Here is a 15,529-nt window from a genome sequence, read left to right as displayed (position 1 = left end):
CTAGGGTTTGATGGTCTGTCTTGGTGGCAACTGGACTGATGTGGAACAATGGAAAGGAAAGGAAAAAGTGCTGGAGTCAGAAACTCTCCAAAATCTCAGAGATGGGGTTGGCTTCCTCATATCTCTCATGTCACCAGATCCTGCTGACTATCTTCTTTTTTTGATTACTTTGGCCATGGGACATGCAGGGTGTTTGTAGTGGGAAGGAGCTTGCTGTGCAATTAGAGCCTTATCAGGTTAATTTATGCCCTCTTGGTGTACAAAGCCAAAACAGTATCTGGCTTTTAGGACAAGGGAGCTACAGAGGAGCAGCTAACCGCGAGGAGCAGTGAATGTTTGCTTTGGGAATGGAAGGGGAAATAACGTCTTGGAAGAAGCAGAGGGAACAGATCTTGTGTGTGTGGGTCTCAATGTGGTCGGAGAGGGTGTTTTGGTGCAGAGCTGTGCACGTTGGCTGCATGCAGGAGCCTTACCTGGGAGGGAAGGAGCAGTTGGTACATGGGGAACAAGCCTACTGCCCCCCAACTTAGCTTCTCTGCTGTGTAAGAACAGTTGTGAAGAACGTTTCTTGCAGCCGCATGGAAGGAATCAATCACAGGAAATAAAGAGCTTGTAATCCATTTAACTAGGACTTTCCACCTCTCATTAAGTCAGGGACATTCACGCTTAATTCTCTGGATAGCAGTTGCACAGCAGACGTGCACGGTATTGATTGTAAAATAAATCTTGCTGTTTTTTTTCCCCCCTTACTGTTTCAATTAAAGTGTGTGCTGTGGGTGTGGAGGCATTTTGCTCGTTCTCAGATGAACGCTGTTGGCGTGGTTCGTGCAGTTCTCTTCTCCTGCTGGCGTGAACCAAACTTTCAGCAGTGCAGAGGGGAACACGTCTTGGGGAAAGCAGATGACAAGCCCTCTGTAGCAATATGTTGGACCGACTTCTGCTCTAGCTGCTAACACCTTCCAGAGGAGATGAAAACTGCCCCTCGGAGGGCCAGCTAATACAATTCACGTGTGGTTATGGTGAACCCTTCGGGGTGTGGGTAGGAAAGGGTAATCAGGGAGGTGGGAGAAGCTTGTCTGTAAAGGAAACTGCATGGCAGGGTGTGCATGTTCAAAAACACTTCTGTTTCCCTTTAGTTCCTCAGCGAAAACACATGTCGAGCCTGGATAAGGCTCGATACAAACTTTTGTTCTCCAGCTTGGCAGAGATGGCAGAGCTCTAGGGGTATGCGGGAAGGAAAAGCTGTGCAATCTTTCAAAAATTTCTGAAGGAATCAAGAGATTTCATTTTAAAAAACAACCGGAGGAACTCACAGATATTCTTCAGCATCTAGTTGTGTTTTCTTGGTCTTACTGTCTTCTCCCACTGGTGACTTCCCTTTCATCGTCGGCTGTCTGCTGACATGGTTTCATCTCCCAGACTGTGCTGGCATCACAGTGCACACTATTAGATGTTTGTAGGCAAAAGAGGTTGAACACGGGGTGTGCTGGACAAGACACAGCCTCCCTCCCCTTCCAGCTTCCCCCAGACCTGCTTGGCACTTTGTGGTATGACTGCTCCTGTGACTCAGCTACTGCTTCTTCCACCCCTTCTGCCAAGATCAGCAGCCACTCCTGGTGCTGTCTGGGTCCTTGCCTTGTCCCACCCCAGTTTACTGTTGAGCTGTTTTTTGGTTTTGTTAACTGTTGGACTGCTGTGCTCTTGTGGTGCTAGCCTGGATATTTCTGGCTTGCTGTCCCAAGGTGGCACCACCAGGCATGGTGCCAAGGCACTGCTCCATGGTGATGGGATTTGGTGGCTTTTTCACATCTTCCACCCATCTTCCTCTCTTGCGGGGCCAATGATCTGAGACAGACGTGTACTGGAGAACCTGTGCCTTCTGAAAACCCTGTGCCCCCAACATATCTGTGGTTGGGGAAGGGTGTAATCCAGAGGTTCTTCGGTTCTTCCCCACGGGTTCTCCACTATTTACCAGCAATGGCATAAAAAGTTGGCTGTTGTAACATGGAAACTCCTGCTGGCCTCCTGGAGGATGCCCTCCCTCTTTCCAAACGCTGGCTCACTTGAATACTACTTAAATGCAGGATAACTCTATAAAAGTGACTGGGATCATAGAATGGTTTGGGTTGGAAGACACCCTAAAAATCATCTAGTTCCATGGGCAGGGATGCCTCCCATGACACCAGGTTGCCCAGGGTTTCATCCAGCCTGGTCTTGAACACCTCCAGGGATGGATCTCTTCTGGCTGATTTGGTTCAGGGTTTCAGAGCCCAGAGGACTGGGGATGTCCTCAGCACTCTTAACCAACCCATCAGGACGTTCTGGTGCCCTGCTGAAATCCTGTCTTCCTGGCATATTATTTTTTTGGCTTGGAAGTTAGCATGTGCCTACCAAATGCTGGCTCAGAAGGATGGGGCTTTCCTCTCTCCCAGTGTAAAGATTGCGCAGTGGTTTGGCTGCCGTGGCTTTCCACGTGAAACTGTTTGTATTTCTAATTGGGTAAGTGACCCTGGTGCAACACTTAGAGCCTTAGCTTCTCAGCCAGAAAGCACTATATAAAGGAAATGTACTTATAGAGCTAATTAACTCCTTGGAATGGGAATTCAGGTACTGCTGATATTTCCTTTATTAATCTTTCTACCCTTTTTTTTAAAGTCCCTTTCAGCCTTGCTTAAAAAATGAGTTTAACATTTATGTTCCAGCAGTGGAATAATGTTTCTGTGCCTGCCAAACACTGCCCTGCCTTGCCCAACAGTTGTCAGCCTTTCCATTCAAGCACAGGAGACACCTCTACGTGCAGCCCAACTTGGGCTTTCCCTATGACAAATACTCAGAGGTGGAAGTAGACCTCTACCATTCTCACCAGCTAACCTAAGGATGGGACCAGCTCAGTCTGTGGCACTTTCAGCATTTTCTTAACTTTTTTGGGTACTTTCAGCTCCCCCCAGCCACCTGTATTTTCAGATAGTTTCTCTGCTAGGGAGAATCAGGTTTTACACCTCTTGGGCTGCTTAAAACTTCTTTGCTACTTCTAAAAGCAAAAAAAAAAAGAAAACAACCTCATTAGACTTGGAGATGTAAGCAATTGATGAGGCATTGGCAGGAGTTGTTGCCCATCTCTCCACCAGCCCCCAAAATAACAAATTTTTCACACTTGTTGCCAGACAAACTTTGGCAGAATGGGCCAACAAGTCCCTTGTTTATCACCTGCTGTTTCATAGCCTGGCGTGCATTTGTTGCTTCCAGTTATTAAATATCTCTTTTGTGCAGAAATCCCTTTCGTCTGCTTTGACAAGACAGCAACCCAAGTAAACGTGTGGGGTGTCTTCCTGGCTGTGTTGATCTGACTTCTGTTGACCTTCTGAATTCTGTGTATGAACCAGAGCCCATTTCAGCTGGTTGTGCTGGTTTCCAGCAAATAGTCACTTAGAAATCAGGCGGGCATAGCTCATGGAGCTCCTTGTAAGCATTTGTCAACTCTAATCTGTCTCCAGCTGGGTCTCCGTATCTTTCCAAGAAGAAACCAAGTTTATCAAAGATAGTTGGTTTGTGCTTTGTCCATTCCTTGTGGACTAAGACAAAGGAGTAGGTTTTTGGTTTTAGACATCGTAGCTGGTGCTTGGGATTATTGCAGAGCCATAATCTGGCAGGATTAGGGCAGGACTCTATGAAACTGGTGCTGTTTGCTCTTGAACTTTGGAAGAGGGGAGACAACTGAGTCTGCTTGACGGCTTTGACTGTAGCAGGCGTTGGGCTTTCAGAGCTACACTAGTGTCTTGGCCTGCAGGGTTTTGTTGTAAAGGCTCAAGCTCATGCAGAAAGCAGAGATGCCATTTGGTTATTGCTCTGTAAGAAGTTTGTACAGGTTTTTCCGGTGTCCTGTTCCGCTTCTTCAAGCCCTTTAAAATGCTAGGCACCCAATGTGCCCTTAGTTTGTGGAAAATGTTAAGAAGCTAGATTGCAGAGGGCGTTAGCATGTGCCGTGCTTATTTATTTAGTGAGATTAAAGTAAAAGTCCTTCTTTTGTAATTCCTTTGAAGTGTTTATCTTTTGAAGTCTGAATTCTCATTAACTGGAAGTGTGCAACCCCCGAACTACAAGCTGCCCTAGTTTCAAAGTGTTAATTCTTAAAAAAAAACATAAGAACAATAAACAACAGGTCAGACCCATAGGGGCTACACGTCAGCCAGCTCCTGCCTATTTGGGTCATCACTCAACGCTTTGTGAATCAAAGTGGCTCTGCAGGGTGTCTGCCTAGGCTAGGATGTAGTCACAGGGTTTTTGGCATCACCAGGCATCAGGGAAACAGTACTGTTCCGCTTCGTAAGGGTAAGAGTTCTCTGATAAATCAAGCCCTGTAGGCCTCTTCTTAACTTTTATTTTCCCCTCCATATTTTTTGTCACTGGAGCAGTTGCGTGTGGCACACATGCAGCAATGAATGGCTTCGGATTATCCTTTTTTTTTTTAATTGTTTATTTGCCAGGGAAAGATCTTGGTGGCGACAGGCACTTCAACACATCTGATGCTTCTCCTTGTGCTGGGATTCTTCTGTGTTGCCCAGATAAAATTGGGTGCTTTACCCCTGGGGAAAAAAAGGTGGGAGACCTCTAACCTAACCTGATTTCCAGAGCAGGGTGTAACAATGTGTTGGAAAGAAAAACCCCACTGGCTCATCAAGAGGGCTTCAGGAATTGAGGGGTCACCACAGCTGCTCCTTGGGCACCCTCCACCACCAAGAGGCAGCATCTCGGTGATTGAAGCTGCTCATGGCTTTGAGGTCTTCTCTTGCTGTTCCTGCCTCGAAATTAAATCTTGGTCTTGCGAGCTGAGATGTTCTGGGCCTGAGCCAAGAAAATGTGGAAAGTACTGCTCAGCACGTGCATATAGATTTCATCTTGTGGGAATGGCCGTAGCTAACATCCCTTCTGTAGGAGCTGTTCTATTATTAACCAGATGGGGATATTGTCTTTCTTCCATTCCTGTCTTCCAAGCTGGGGAAAATGAAATTGCATTACTTTGTTTTGGATGAGCTCAGCATGTTAAAGAAAAGATTGCTATGAAAACCGTGAAAGTCACAAGGATTTAGATCAGTTTCTTTAAAAGCTTTAAACCATTTCAGTTCTGGCTGGGCAAAAAGGATTTCTTTTGCGTGTAGAACTGGAGGGCTTGCTCTTGAAGAGATTAACTTCTTTTATTTGGAAAGTATTTTAAGAAAATCAGGATTTTCCAGTGTAATTAGGGAAACAATTGACCTGGAGGCTTACAAGAATATCAATAAGGATAATTGGTTATCAGCAATGTTCTCATGTGTTTGGTATAGGTAATTACTTGCTTAACAAGGTCTTACGCATAACTAGCTTGATAGAAGTTTTAATAAGAGATGGAGATGTTGAAATTTGACAGAGATTCTTGATAAACAGTGATCCCATGAGTCACCAACGAGAGGAAAAACACTTTTAATGTGGAAAGTGGCAGAATCTGCCAAAGCCCTTTCAAAATGGGTTGGTTAAGAAAATATCTCAGGCACTAATGGAGCCTGCGTTTTCGGCGTTTATTTCAACCGCAAGCGGGGAAACTTTGCTCAGGCCTGATTTTTGGGAGATTGCACTTCATGTGCTTGGGGCCTGCTCTGGTTTTGCTCGTCCCAATGGTGTGCTGGCCTTGGGCATTGCTGGGTGTGGGAGAAGCACATTGAGGCTGTGGTGACCATGACATTTCTGTCCCCATCACTCTCCCAACAAACCTGCCTCTCTGAAACTACAGAATCCTTCTCTTCAAACCCCATGGAGACTGTTTTCCACTTGCTAGGTCTTTCCAGCCACATCTTGATGGGTGGGGATGTGGAAGACCGCAATGGTCCTCCTCTCCCTAACTGCTTGGGTTTTCATACTCTAGCTTCTCCCTAGACTTCAGGATTCATGAGTTTCCATCAGAACATCCTCAGCTCTGTTTTTGTTCTTTCTTGGCTGTGCTGAGGCAATTTCAGAGTCCTTGGCAGGCTCAAGCAAGAAGTCACACACTGCACTGTACCAGCCTAGGGGATTTGGGGGAAGGCTGGAAGTAGGAGGTCGAGGTAAGGCAGGCAGGAGTCCCTTGCTCTCAGCTCTTCCCCCAAACCATCCTGGCCAAACCACGCGGGCGTTCAGAATAGTAATGCCAATAATGTTGCTGGATGTGCAGTAAGCTGCTGGTCTGTGGGCTATTAAAAGATTTGTCCCAAGGTGCTGGATGAGATCAGCCTGACCTGGGTGAAACTGGGTTGATTAAATAAAAAGTGGAGAGGGATTACAGGGGAGGGCTTGGGCTGTACTAAGCCTTGCGAGAGGGTTAGGTCCTACTAAACCCGATGCTCCATGGCTTCATTCACATTATTTACTCACTGCACTGAAGGATTTGTGCTGTTGCTCTTCCCTTTGCTAAAATGATTACGTTGAGATGGTTTAATGATCGGTCCTGCTTGCTCTGTTCTCCCCCAACTCCAGGCTTGTAAGGCTACAGCAATGGAGGAGTTAACTTGTACAGGGGAAAAAAAATCCAAATTTTTAGGCCAAATCTCCTCAGAGAGCTTCCCTTTTAAATTTGCAACTTGGATTCTCTTGCCTTTTTTTTGTTCCAAAGCTGTTTGGAAAGGAATAATGTGTCGCAGGCTGTAACGGATACCTACAGCCCAGGACCTCAGGAATGCAGTGTGTGCTAATTAGGCATCCCAGAGCCTTCAGAAAATGCTCCTACTGTATTTGCAGATGGATTCTTCCCTGCTCCCCCTTTTGGGGCAAGCCAGCTGCCGAACCTGGTTATTCAGACCTAAGATGTTTGTAGCTATTGGCAGCTGATGCATCTTTAAAATCAAGGAGGATGGGTTATGTGGGTTTGCTTCTTATTTTATTTTTTCCTCCTTCTGGTGCGTGTTGCTGGATTTGAATAATTAATGTATGTTGTTTTGCTTCCTGTTTTCATTTCTGTATGTAATGCTAACCAGCAGAGGTTTGAATCATTCATAGCCTGTTTTCTCCACCTCAAAGCTGTAGATGTCATGGGAACACTGATTGTAAGGTACGGACTTTCTGCTTTTCTCCATTAAATCTGTTTCCGGAGGCAGAAGTAAGTATGCAGTCCATGATCTCAGCCAAGCAAGGAGCTCTGGTATTAGTGTGGCAACTTTATCCGTGGTTTGTCTTGAGCAGCAGCATCGTGCTTGCTGTGCTTCAGTCTCTTCCCGTACCTCCTGGTCTGTGTAAGTGTGGTGGGGAGGATGGGTGCTGTGCTGTGTGTTCTCCTTTCTGCTGGGGGCTTCTGTGCATCTCCTAATGACACTGATGGAGAAGAGGGGATGGTTTTAGGCTTGTAGGCTGTGCCTTGTGTAGTTCAAGGCAAAGGTGCTCATGTTGCTCTGTTTAGGAATGGCTTTTTCTAAACTCATGTTGGATTTCTTCTTTGGGCTTCTGACTTCTCTTATGGAGGGCAGCCTGAAACGGATGGAGAAGCTGCTGCAGCACAAATCTCTGGGCTCCCATAGCGTGTGCCCCCGTGGTGGTTCAGCAAGAGGATGAGGGCAAGAGCTTCACTTGGTGGGCTATGGAGCCTTCTCAGCTGTATTTTGCCTTGCGAATTTTTTAAAACCTTCCAGAGGCGCCTTCTGGTGATGGTATTGATTGACAGATGTGCCTTTTTGGTGGCCCTTTTACACTGAAAGCACCCAAACCCTCCTGAACTGGCACCAGGAGTCTGGGAGATGTTGGCTTAGATGCTGCTGTGGGAGGCTGCTGGATGCTCTTCAGAACTGGACAGTAAACTTGAACTGTTTGCATCTCCCCTGGCTGCTGGTAAGGGTTTTTCTTTAGGAAGAAGGGTCAATTGCTGGTCCCTCTCCACTTGAAGTGCACTCGTACCTTATTAAAGCAGTGCAATGCTATTTGAAAAGGCTCTGGTGCCTCCAGCTGTGGATGTGCAGCTTACCACGGTGAAAGCTCATGCCTTTAACTGATGGCTTTGCTGGATAAGCCATCACGAGGAGGTGTGTGGATCTTGAACTGGTTGATTCAGGGATCCTTGTGATAGCCCTGAGATGAAATTTCTTCGTGTACCTGAAAACGTTGGACTGAAGCTTTATGAAAGCTTCTCATGCTTCTCCCTCCCCTGTATTTGTGAGAGTCCTGGTTCCAAGTTGCATTTCCAGATAGACTTCTATTTAGTTATTCTTTTATTATTTTGGGAGAGGTTGAACATGCGGTCTGTGTCTCAGACTTCTGGAAGCTTACGAGTAGTCCCTTGCCTTGTTTTACTCTTTGAGCGTCTGTGGACCACCACTGTCAAACAGCAGCACTGACTGTCATCTTCTCTTGCTTCCTATCCTTTTTTTTTCCCGTGTTGCCATCCATTTAGATTGTGATCTCTTTTGGTACACAAGGATGTATGGATGGATGCAACTCTTGTCTCTGGAAACCCCAGGTACATCATCATGCTATAATGATGCTGACTAAGTCTCTCATCTGTAAAACTTTGAATTATAAAGCGGATGAAGCTTCATGTAGGGACTTAGTGATAAATGCTCTAGCTTCAACTTCCCTAAAGGACTTGTGGATCCAAGACTTGCACAGCATATGGGTTTTATTACTGCTGAAGGGCATTCTCTCTTCACAGCCTCCTGGCACTTTGGATGAACTGGGTTTTTGTTTGAAAAGTCAGCCTTGCCAGCTTTGGCACTCTGCTGTATGGCACCACTTCTCCAGGTGTCTGGGCTGGACAAGAGCTAGTGGCTTCCCAGAAGAGTGCAGTGATGAAATGCTCAAGCGTAGCACTCCTGTTTGAGTTTGCAGTGATTCCTGTAAGTCAGCAAATAAAACACCTGGTCAAAGCTCTTGAAGATGGAGAGGGTCTGTTTGACCTCATAACTAAATAAGGAAGAGGTGGAAATTGGGAGACATGCTGTCTTTTTGAGGTTAGTTCATGAAGGCTTTCTCATAACAACTGTGGTCTTCAGGACACTGATATGTGGCTTGGTGGTGGGGTTGTTAGACTGAGCATGATTTTTAAATCCTGCTTGTGTCCTGCGTCTTGACATCACTTGCTGTTCAGGATCTTCAGGGCAGACATCGTGGCTTTGTCAAAGTCTCTCAAATAGCATTGAACTTCTCATGTCTTCATGTCCTATTCCAGCTGGCAGTTGTTTCAGCCTGCGGTGTGCTGCTGGTGTGTGGGGAATGCAGCCTGGGAAGCTCTTGTAGGGACACACCAAAGCAGACAACAGCTGAGGGAGGGAAGGGAAGAGGCAACTTGTGCAGTGACTAATGCTGGGTTTTATAAATAGCATGAGAAAAGACGGAGTGCAGGTGGTGAGGCGGGCACGAGGCCATGGGGTTGTGGGGGCACAGAGCTTGGGGCAGATGAGAGAGAGCAGAGGCGATGCGATCAGGAAATAGCTCTGGTTTCAGACTGGATGTTCTTGTGCCTCCATGCTGTGTCCACCCCGAGGGGATGAATAAAAACATGTTGGGATCTACGTCAGCTACCACCCGATGTGCAGCCAGCAAGTTCTGCATGTCTCATGTCCTCTGCATGGGTCAATGCCCCGAGCGGTGCTGAGAGCCCTAAAGAGAGGTTTCCTGAAAGGGCAAAATGGATGGAAGGACAAAATTTTGATGGAAGGAGAAGGGCAGAGGAGCTCAGGTTCTGAACCCTGGAGGCACCACATTAATGGGCTGGTAGGCAGCAACCAACCAGCAACATCCATCTGCCTGCAGGGTGCTGAGCCCTGGCTAGGGAAAGCCAGGACAGGGCTGTCCCAGGCTGTCAGCGTGAAGCCTGGAGTATCAATGGGCACAACAGACAGAAGCTGGAGGCGCTGAGCTGTCTGTACCCTTGTTGAAATTTCTAGAGCCTGCCACAGTGTTTGCAACACTTGCAGCATCTCCTGGGCACTGGCTGAAATGAAAAGTAGGGGGTGAGCCTCGTTCTTTAAGGCTTTCCTCTGTAGGACATGGCAATGAAAGGTTTTTAGATGGTTAGGATACCTCTTCAAGCCATGTCGTGCTTTGGCGCCAGGGAGGATGTTGCTGCTCATAGCTGTAGCAGCTTTTGCAAGACCTGAGCACTGGGGATCCTGCAGGTAAGGCCACAAAGTGGTTACCCTATAGAAAGTGCAATTTGCTTACTGCCCACATACTGCGTGCAATCTGGAAAGGTAGCAAAACGCTTTGCAAGCTCAATGATTCTTGAGCATCACTCAAACAGCACTGATTATCCAGGCGACAGCAGCGTGTGGGGCTGTGGGTGTGCACTTGTGCACGAGGAAACTGGAAAACCCCTGGTGGGAGTGAGTACCACCGAAAGGCCGACGTGATGCCACGAGACTGGCGAACGTTTGCTCTGAGGTTCCCATCCCCGAACGCTTACTCTATGAATTAGTAAGAATGTACAGTGACTCGGTCTGTTCTTGATATGAATCTCAATGGAGATAAAAGCAAAGCTTCTAAATATGTAATAATGAAGAAAAAAGAAAGAAAACCCCTGTGACGCACGGAGCATGTAATCGATAGAGCGAAGTACTTTCCCTTGAAACAGCGGTGTTCCCACGCGTGGCAAACAGAGAATTGGAGTCAGGCCAGTCCTTTGGGAGTGGATGCTGCTTGGTAGAGAGGGAACCGTGCTGGGGGAAGGCTGCTCCCAGCTCTGCATCCTTGCAAGTGTTTGCTGTAAAGGTAGGGGGTTAATATCTGCCTCTTTGCAGCCTGCACGGAAGTGTTAGCTCCTTGCCTGGGACCGTTTTGCAGCCTCCGTAGGATGCTCGCTGTAAACTGATTTAGCTTGGCAGGGTTTCAGCTTTGCAGAGGTCTCTGAATCAGTTTTGAGGTTGTGCTTGTGGAGGGTACGGTTCTTTACATTTCAATCATTTCTATGAATCTAATCATCTGGGCAGCAAGTAGTCTGTCTCTCACTCTTGTCCTTGTGTGCCTTCTCTCACCGATAACTCCTATGAATGTGGTGTTCTTCAGTGGTGTGGGAGAAACAGTGCGAGGAAATAAAACTTGCAGACTAATTAAACTTCTCAGTCTTGTTGAGTAACAAGCTGGAGACGTTGGCAGGGCTGGGAATATCTGATTATCATTTCTTCTCTCAATAGCCAGAGGACATGGTTAAAGTATTAAAACATCACTTGGCACCTCTAATTTCCTTCCCCCCTCTCTTTTTTTTTCCTCTTGCTGAAGGGCGCTCCCAGGACCTGATGGGTTTCTGATACCTCGCTCCTGAGGGGCTGGAAGGAGCATGGTTAAACACCAGCCGCTGCAGTACTACGAGCCGCAGCTATGCTTGTCGTGTCTGACGGGGATCTACGGCTGCCGCTGGAAACGGTACCAGCGCTCGCATGATGACACCACCAAGGTGGGTAGCGGACCGTGAAAACCCAGCCCAGGAGCTTTGAATGCAAGGGAGATGCTGGCTGAAAGTGCTGGGTGCTTGTTTTTTTGTTTTTTTTAATAGATTGCATCTGGGACAAGTCCTCAGCCTGTGGGTGATATAGGAGATGGGCATGGATAGTTGGTCTTGGTGCTCAGTGGGGTTGAGTGGTATGGGTCTGGCTAAATCTGTCCTTATTTTCCCTTTTGGTGCTGGGGAGAGTTCTGTTTTCTCCTTGCTCCTCCATCGTTTTTGGTGTTTGCTCCATCTTCGGCCAAATATGTGAAACCTGCATTTCTTTGTATGTGTGGAAATACCTTTGTGGGTAGGTAAAGGCAGCAGGAGGTGAGAACCAGCTGGGGATGAACAGAGGAGCTGTTAGAAGTGACTGTTCCCTCCCCTGCACAAATGCAGCTTATATTCCCTCTGGCAGAGGGAATCCAGGCGGCTGGGGCCAGACTTGTGTGTCCCTGGTCATTTGGGGCTGGAAGATGGGTCCCTAGGACACCTGCTGTGTTTGCAGGAGGGAGGATGGAAAAACTGCTGTCAAAGCTTCAAGGCTGTCGCACGTACAGCAGCTATTACCCAAAAGATGAAATTACTGCTCTTCTGTTCTTTGTTGTCTTTTGTGTGTGTGTTCATTACTTAAAGAAAAAGAAAAAAAAAATCACAAAGCAAAACTTAAATCTCACTTGTTCTGGCAGTGCTCCCAGGAGACACTTTGATTGCTTTCTGAGGGCTCAGTCTTGCTCTGGTGACAGTTAGCTGTTTCACTTTTAAGTCTATAACCAAGAATCTTTCAGGCTATGGATTGCCTCTCTGGAACAGAGACTGTTAAGGAGAAAACACTTCTGGGCAGCAGATCCCATGCCAGAGTCCTTCTGGTTCTAAATTGCATCAATTGTTGGTGGTGCAGCTTGGCTGGGAGCTCCCGTGTGAATTGAGAAGTCATGGCTTATGTTTGTGCAGTGTAAAACAAATTTCCTTTTCCAGAGTAGAAGTGTTTGTGCTGTTTTCCCTCCTCTCTGTCTGGCCAGCTTATTCTCAGTGACTGTTTTTCTGAGCCAGCAGAAATTTCCTTTGAGCAAATGCCCGGGCACATCCGCAGCGGAGGGTGTAGTTGGGTTTCGAAGACTTGGTCAGGAAAACAGTGGGATGTAATGTCTTGGCATGCATGCATGTACTAATTCAAATACTCAAAATGCTTTGTTCCTTATGTCTTATGAACCAGAACATCATGTTTCTGAGCTAAAAATCCATAGGAAAAACTGCCATTGACATAACTTTTCATTGAAATCTGGCTCCAATTGCACTGATTTTCTTTTACCAGAAAATATCAGTGGCAGCTTTCCAATGCTACTTGGAAAGTCAGTTGTTTTTCTGGTGCTGGAAAAGAATTTGCTGCGTTTAAATGTACTTGGCTATGCATAAAAATACGTCTGGTCTCTGAGCCTGTTTTAAGCCTGCATGGGGGTCTCAACTTCCACTTCAAAGGCACAAATGAAGGAAACTTATCTTTTGTGTGAGCAAGAGAAGAAGGTCTAGTCTAAAATTAGCTGCTGACTACGGAAAACCAAGGTGCGAAGAATCTGTCCCTGTCTTCCTGTCAATAAACTGCCTTTCAGGTAGCCAGGTGCTGAGATAAACGATTGTAGCACTATGGGGTGAGGGTAAAAAATGTGCAAATGAAAGCTGGTTGTCCTCTGGAGTGGTCTATTTGCACGTGTGTGAATACTGACACAGTTTTTGAGTGTATCTGCGAGAGATTAGCTAGGAAAATATCATACCATAACTTAAGTGCCTATTTGCTTTGCACAAAGGCAGTGGCATATTGATGACAATAGCTATTCTGTTACCCTGTATCCATCCCTATAGTAACTCTGCCACTGCAAACCAAGGGTAGAGCCAATTGCGGTGTAATAAACCTTTGTAAGTGTGGTTTCTATTATGTATATTAAAAAAAAAAAAAAGCATTCCATGCTTGGGAGGTCTTAAGTCTTGCAAAAAATCTAGAGCTACCTGGAAAGGGAAAAATAAGTTGTGTGTGTGTGTATATATGTTACATCTATACATTTTGTATACATGCTTTGCTTTCTGATAATTAGAGAGCAATTTATCTTAGATGGCCATGATGTACCCTACATTGTTTCTATTCAAAAGATCAAGTTTTCTAGAATGAAAAGCTTTCATTTAACAGTGGGCTATGTCCCAGTCTTGCAAAGAGCATCCTTGAAATCTGATGATCACGAGCACTTGTTTTCTGAATTGTGCTGCTGCTCAGCAGCCAGAGTTTTAATGATTCTGCTCCTCTTCCTCCAATTTTATGCAGTTCAGGCTTCCTATGAAACACAAATTTGCATGAAAATGAGGATTTTAATTGTAAGCTTGAATTCTAAGTTTGTTTTGGGAGACTGCATGCTAGAATTGTGATTATCTCTTGCCTTCCTAGAATGGCTTCGGTTGGAAGGGGCCCTAAGGGATTGCTCAGGCTGCCCCCAGCCCCACCCAGCCTGGCCTTGGGCACTGCCAGGGCTGCGGCATCTCCAGCTCCTCTGGGGCAGCCTGCGCCAGGGCCTCAGCGCCCTAAGAGGGAAGAATGTGCCTCAGCTTTGCTGATCCCATCCCTGCACTCTTCATCTCTCCTTTTGAGAGCGCAGGAGGGGGGCTGAAAGCAACCTGCACACTTGGTCTCCTTTTTAAATTGAGTTTAAACAGCTGCAAAATTCCTTTTTATTGTGTGGCTTCAGCTTTACTGGCAAGATCTTTTTTTTCTTTTTTAGTGAAAGCCATGTAAAACAAAGCCATCTTACTGAAGTTCAGACCATGATAATCTCTGTAGCTGGTGTGAGGGAGCAATTTCTGCTCTAACTACAGCTTGTTCAATGGTTATTCAACCAAGGACGTCCTTAGGAAATCAGTGCATCTTCTTAACAGGGCTCTATCTCCCTGAACACAGAAAATGCGGATAAATAAGCTTTGGCTTGTTAGTTGCCAGGCGTGCTTCAAAAGGTCCAAAGTTCAGATGGCAACTTCCAAGGTAGCTCCTGGACAACACGATCCTGTTGATGGATTGCCAGCAATTAAACACACAGAGCGGCACGGCTAATTGCTGTGTATAAACACAATGCTCCATGCGCAGCTTGTGTACTTCACCTGAAATGACCTGCTGCTGGGTATTACACCACCAGAACAGCTCTTGCTTCCAAGGAAGAGTCCAGAGCCGGCTGCAGCATCTTTTAAAATCCATCCAGAGCTCTTGCAGGATCAGTATCCACATGGGAGATATTGATGGGTTGCGTTATATAAACATGAAGTTAGATTTATCAGCTGGTTTTGTTCTTTAATTGATTCCAAAGCCATGTTGTTTGTAGACAGCAAATATCACACCTGGGAAATCATCCTGGGCGGGACTGGGGGAAGAGATGTTCTGCAGAAGAAAATGGCAGTGATAATTTTTAATCTATCCAGCAACGAGAAGTAGCTATGTTCATTGGCTGGCTGTTCTTAGTGGTTACTAAATATTGAAGTCGTGAGAGTTTTGCAGTCCCATTTAATTTGCTGTCAAAGGGGATAAAATAATATAGCTATTTGCAAAGAGCTCTTCTGCTTGGTGACAGGTTTGATTGATAACCATGCTTCCCAGCCATCAACCCTTCTGAGATACAAGTGGAGGTGAACAAAATGTAACTGGGATCTCTTCTTGTCTCCCCCATTCCCACTGAAACTTTCCATCTTGTCCTGGTTTTGGTGCATATGCCATCTTTTTCCTCTCCAAAACTGCCAAGAACAGGCAAGGCTAGGTGTCTGGTTTGATTGCATACAGAAGGAAGGGCTATCACCTGGGCTGAAACCCAAATTGGCAGCTTTGGATCCCAGATGACTGAAATTGCAGGATTTCTGTGATTTCTGTTCTTCATTGTCATCTACAACATATATAAATGGAGGTCTCTTCATCTACTGTATGAATGGTGCCCTTCATGGGACTCGTACCATCTTTTTTTTTACCTCCTGTTACTCTTGTGAACACCCCTGGGATGTTGCGGGTGAGAAGTGTAGTGTTAGTGATGAAATCCCATACACGCAGAAATTTGCTTTCTGAATGCCCAAATCCTAGAAGTGTTAATCTGAGTGTCT

General features: G+C 46.1%; 1 protein-coding gene across 6 annotated transcripts in view; it reads left to right on the top strand.

The window, feature by feature from the left end:
• The window catches only part of GDPD5 (glycerophosphodiester phosphodiesterase domain containing 5), a 163,925-nt gene that overhangs the window by 48,415 nt on the left and 99,981 nt on the right, over positions 1–15,529 (top strand). For all 6 annotated transcript variants that reach the window (XM_040544636.1, XM_040544630.1, XM_040544634.1 and 3 more), the window contains one exon: positions 11,206–11,380. In XM_040544636.1, the coding sequence (XP_040400570.1) occupies positions 11,264–11,380 (117 nt within the window). In that variant the 5' untranslated portion in view covers positions 11,206–11,263. The remainder of the gene's footprint in view (positions 1–11,205; positions 11,381–15,529) is intronic.

The sequence above is a fragment of the Cygnus olor genome, chromosome 1 (assembly GCF_009769625.2).
Source record: "Cygnus olor isolate bCygOlo1 chromosome 1, bCygOlo1.pri.v2, whole genome shotgun sequence".
NCBI classification, from domain to species: Eukaryota; Metazoa; Chordata; class Aves; order Anseriformes; family Anatidae; genus Cygnus; species Cygnus olor.
The sequence above is the reverse complement of the archived record's forward strand: the minus strand, read 5'-3'. Positions and strand labels throughout refer to the sequence as shown.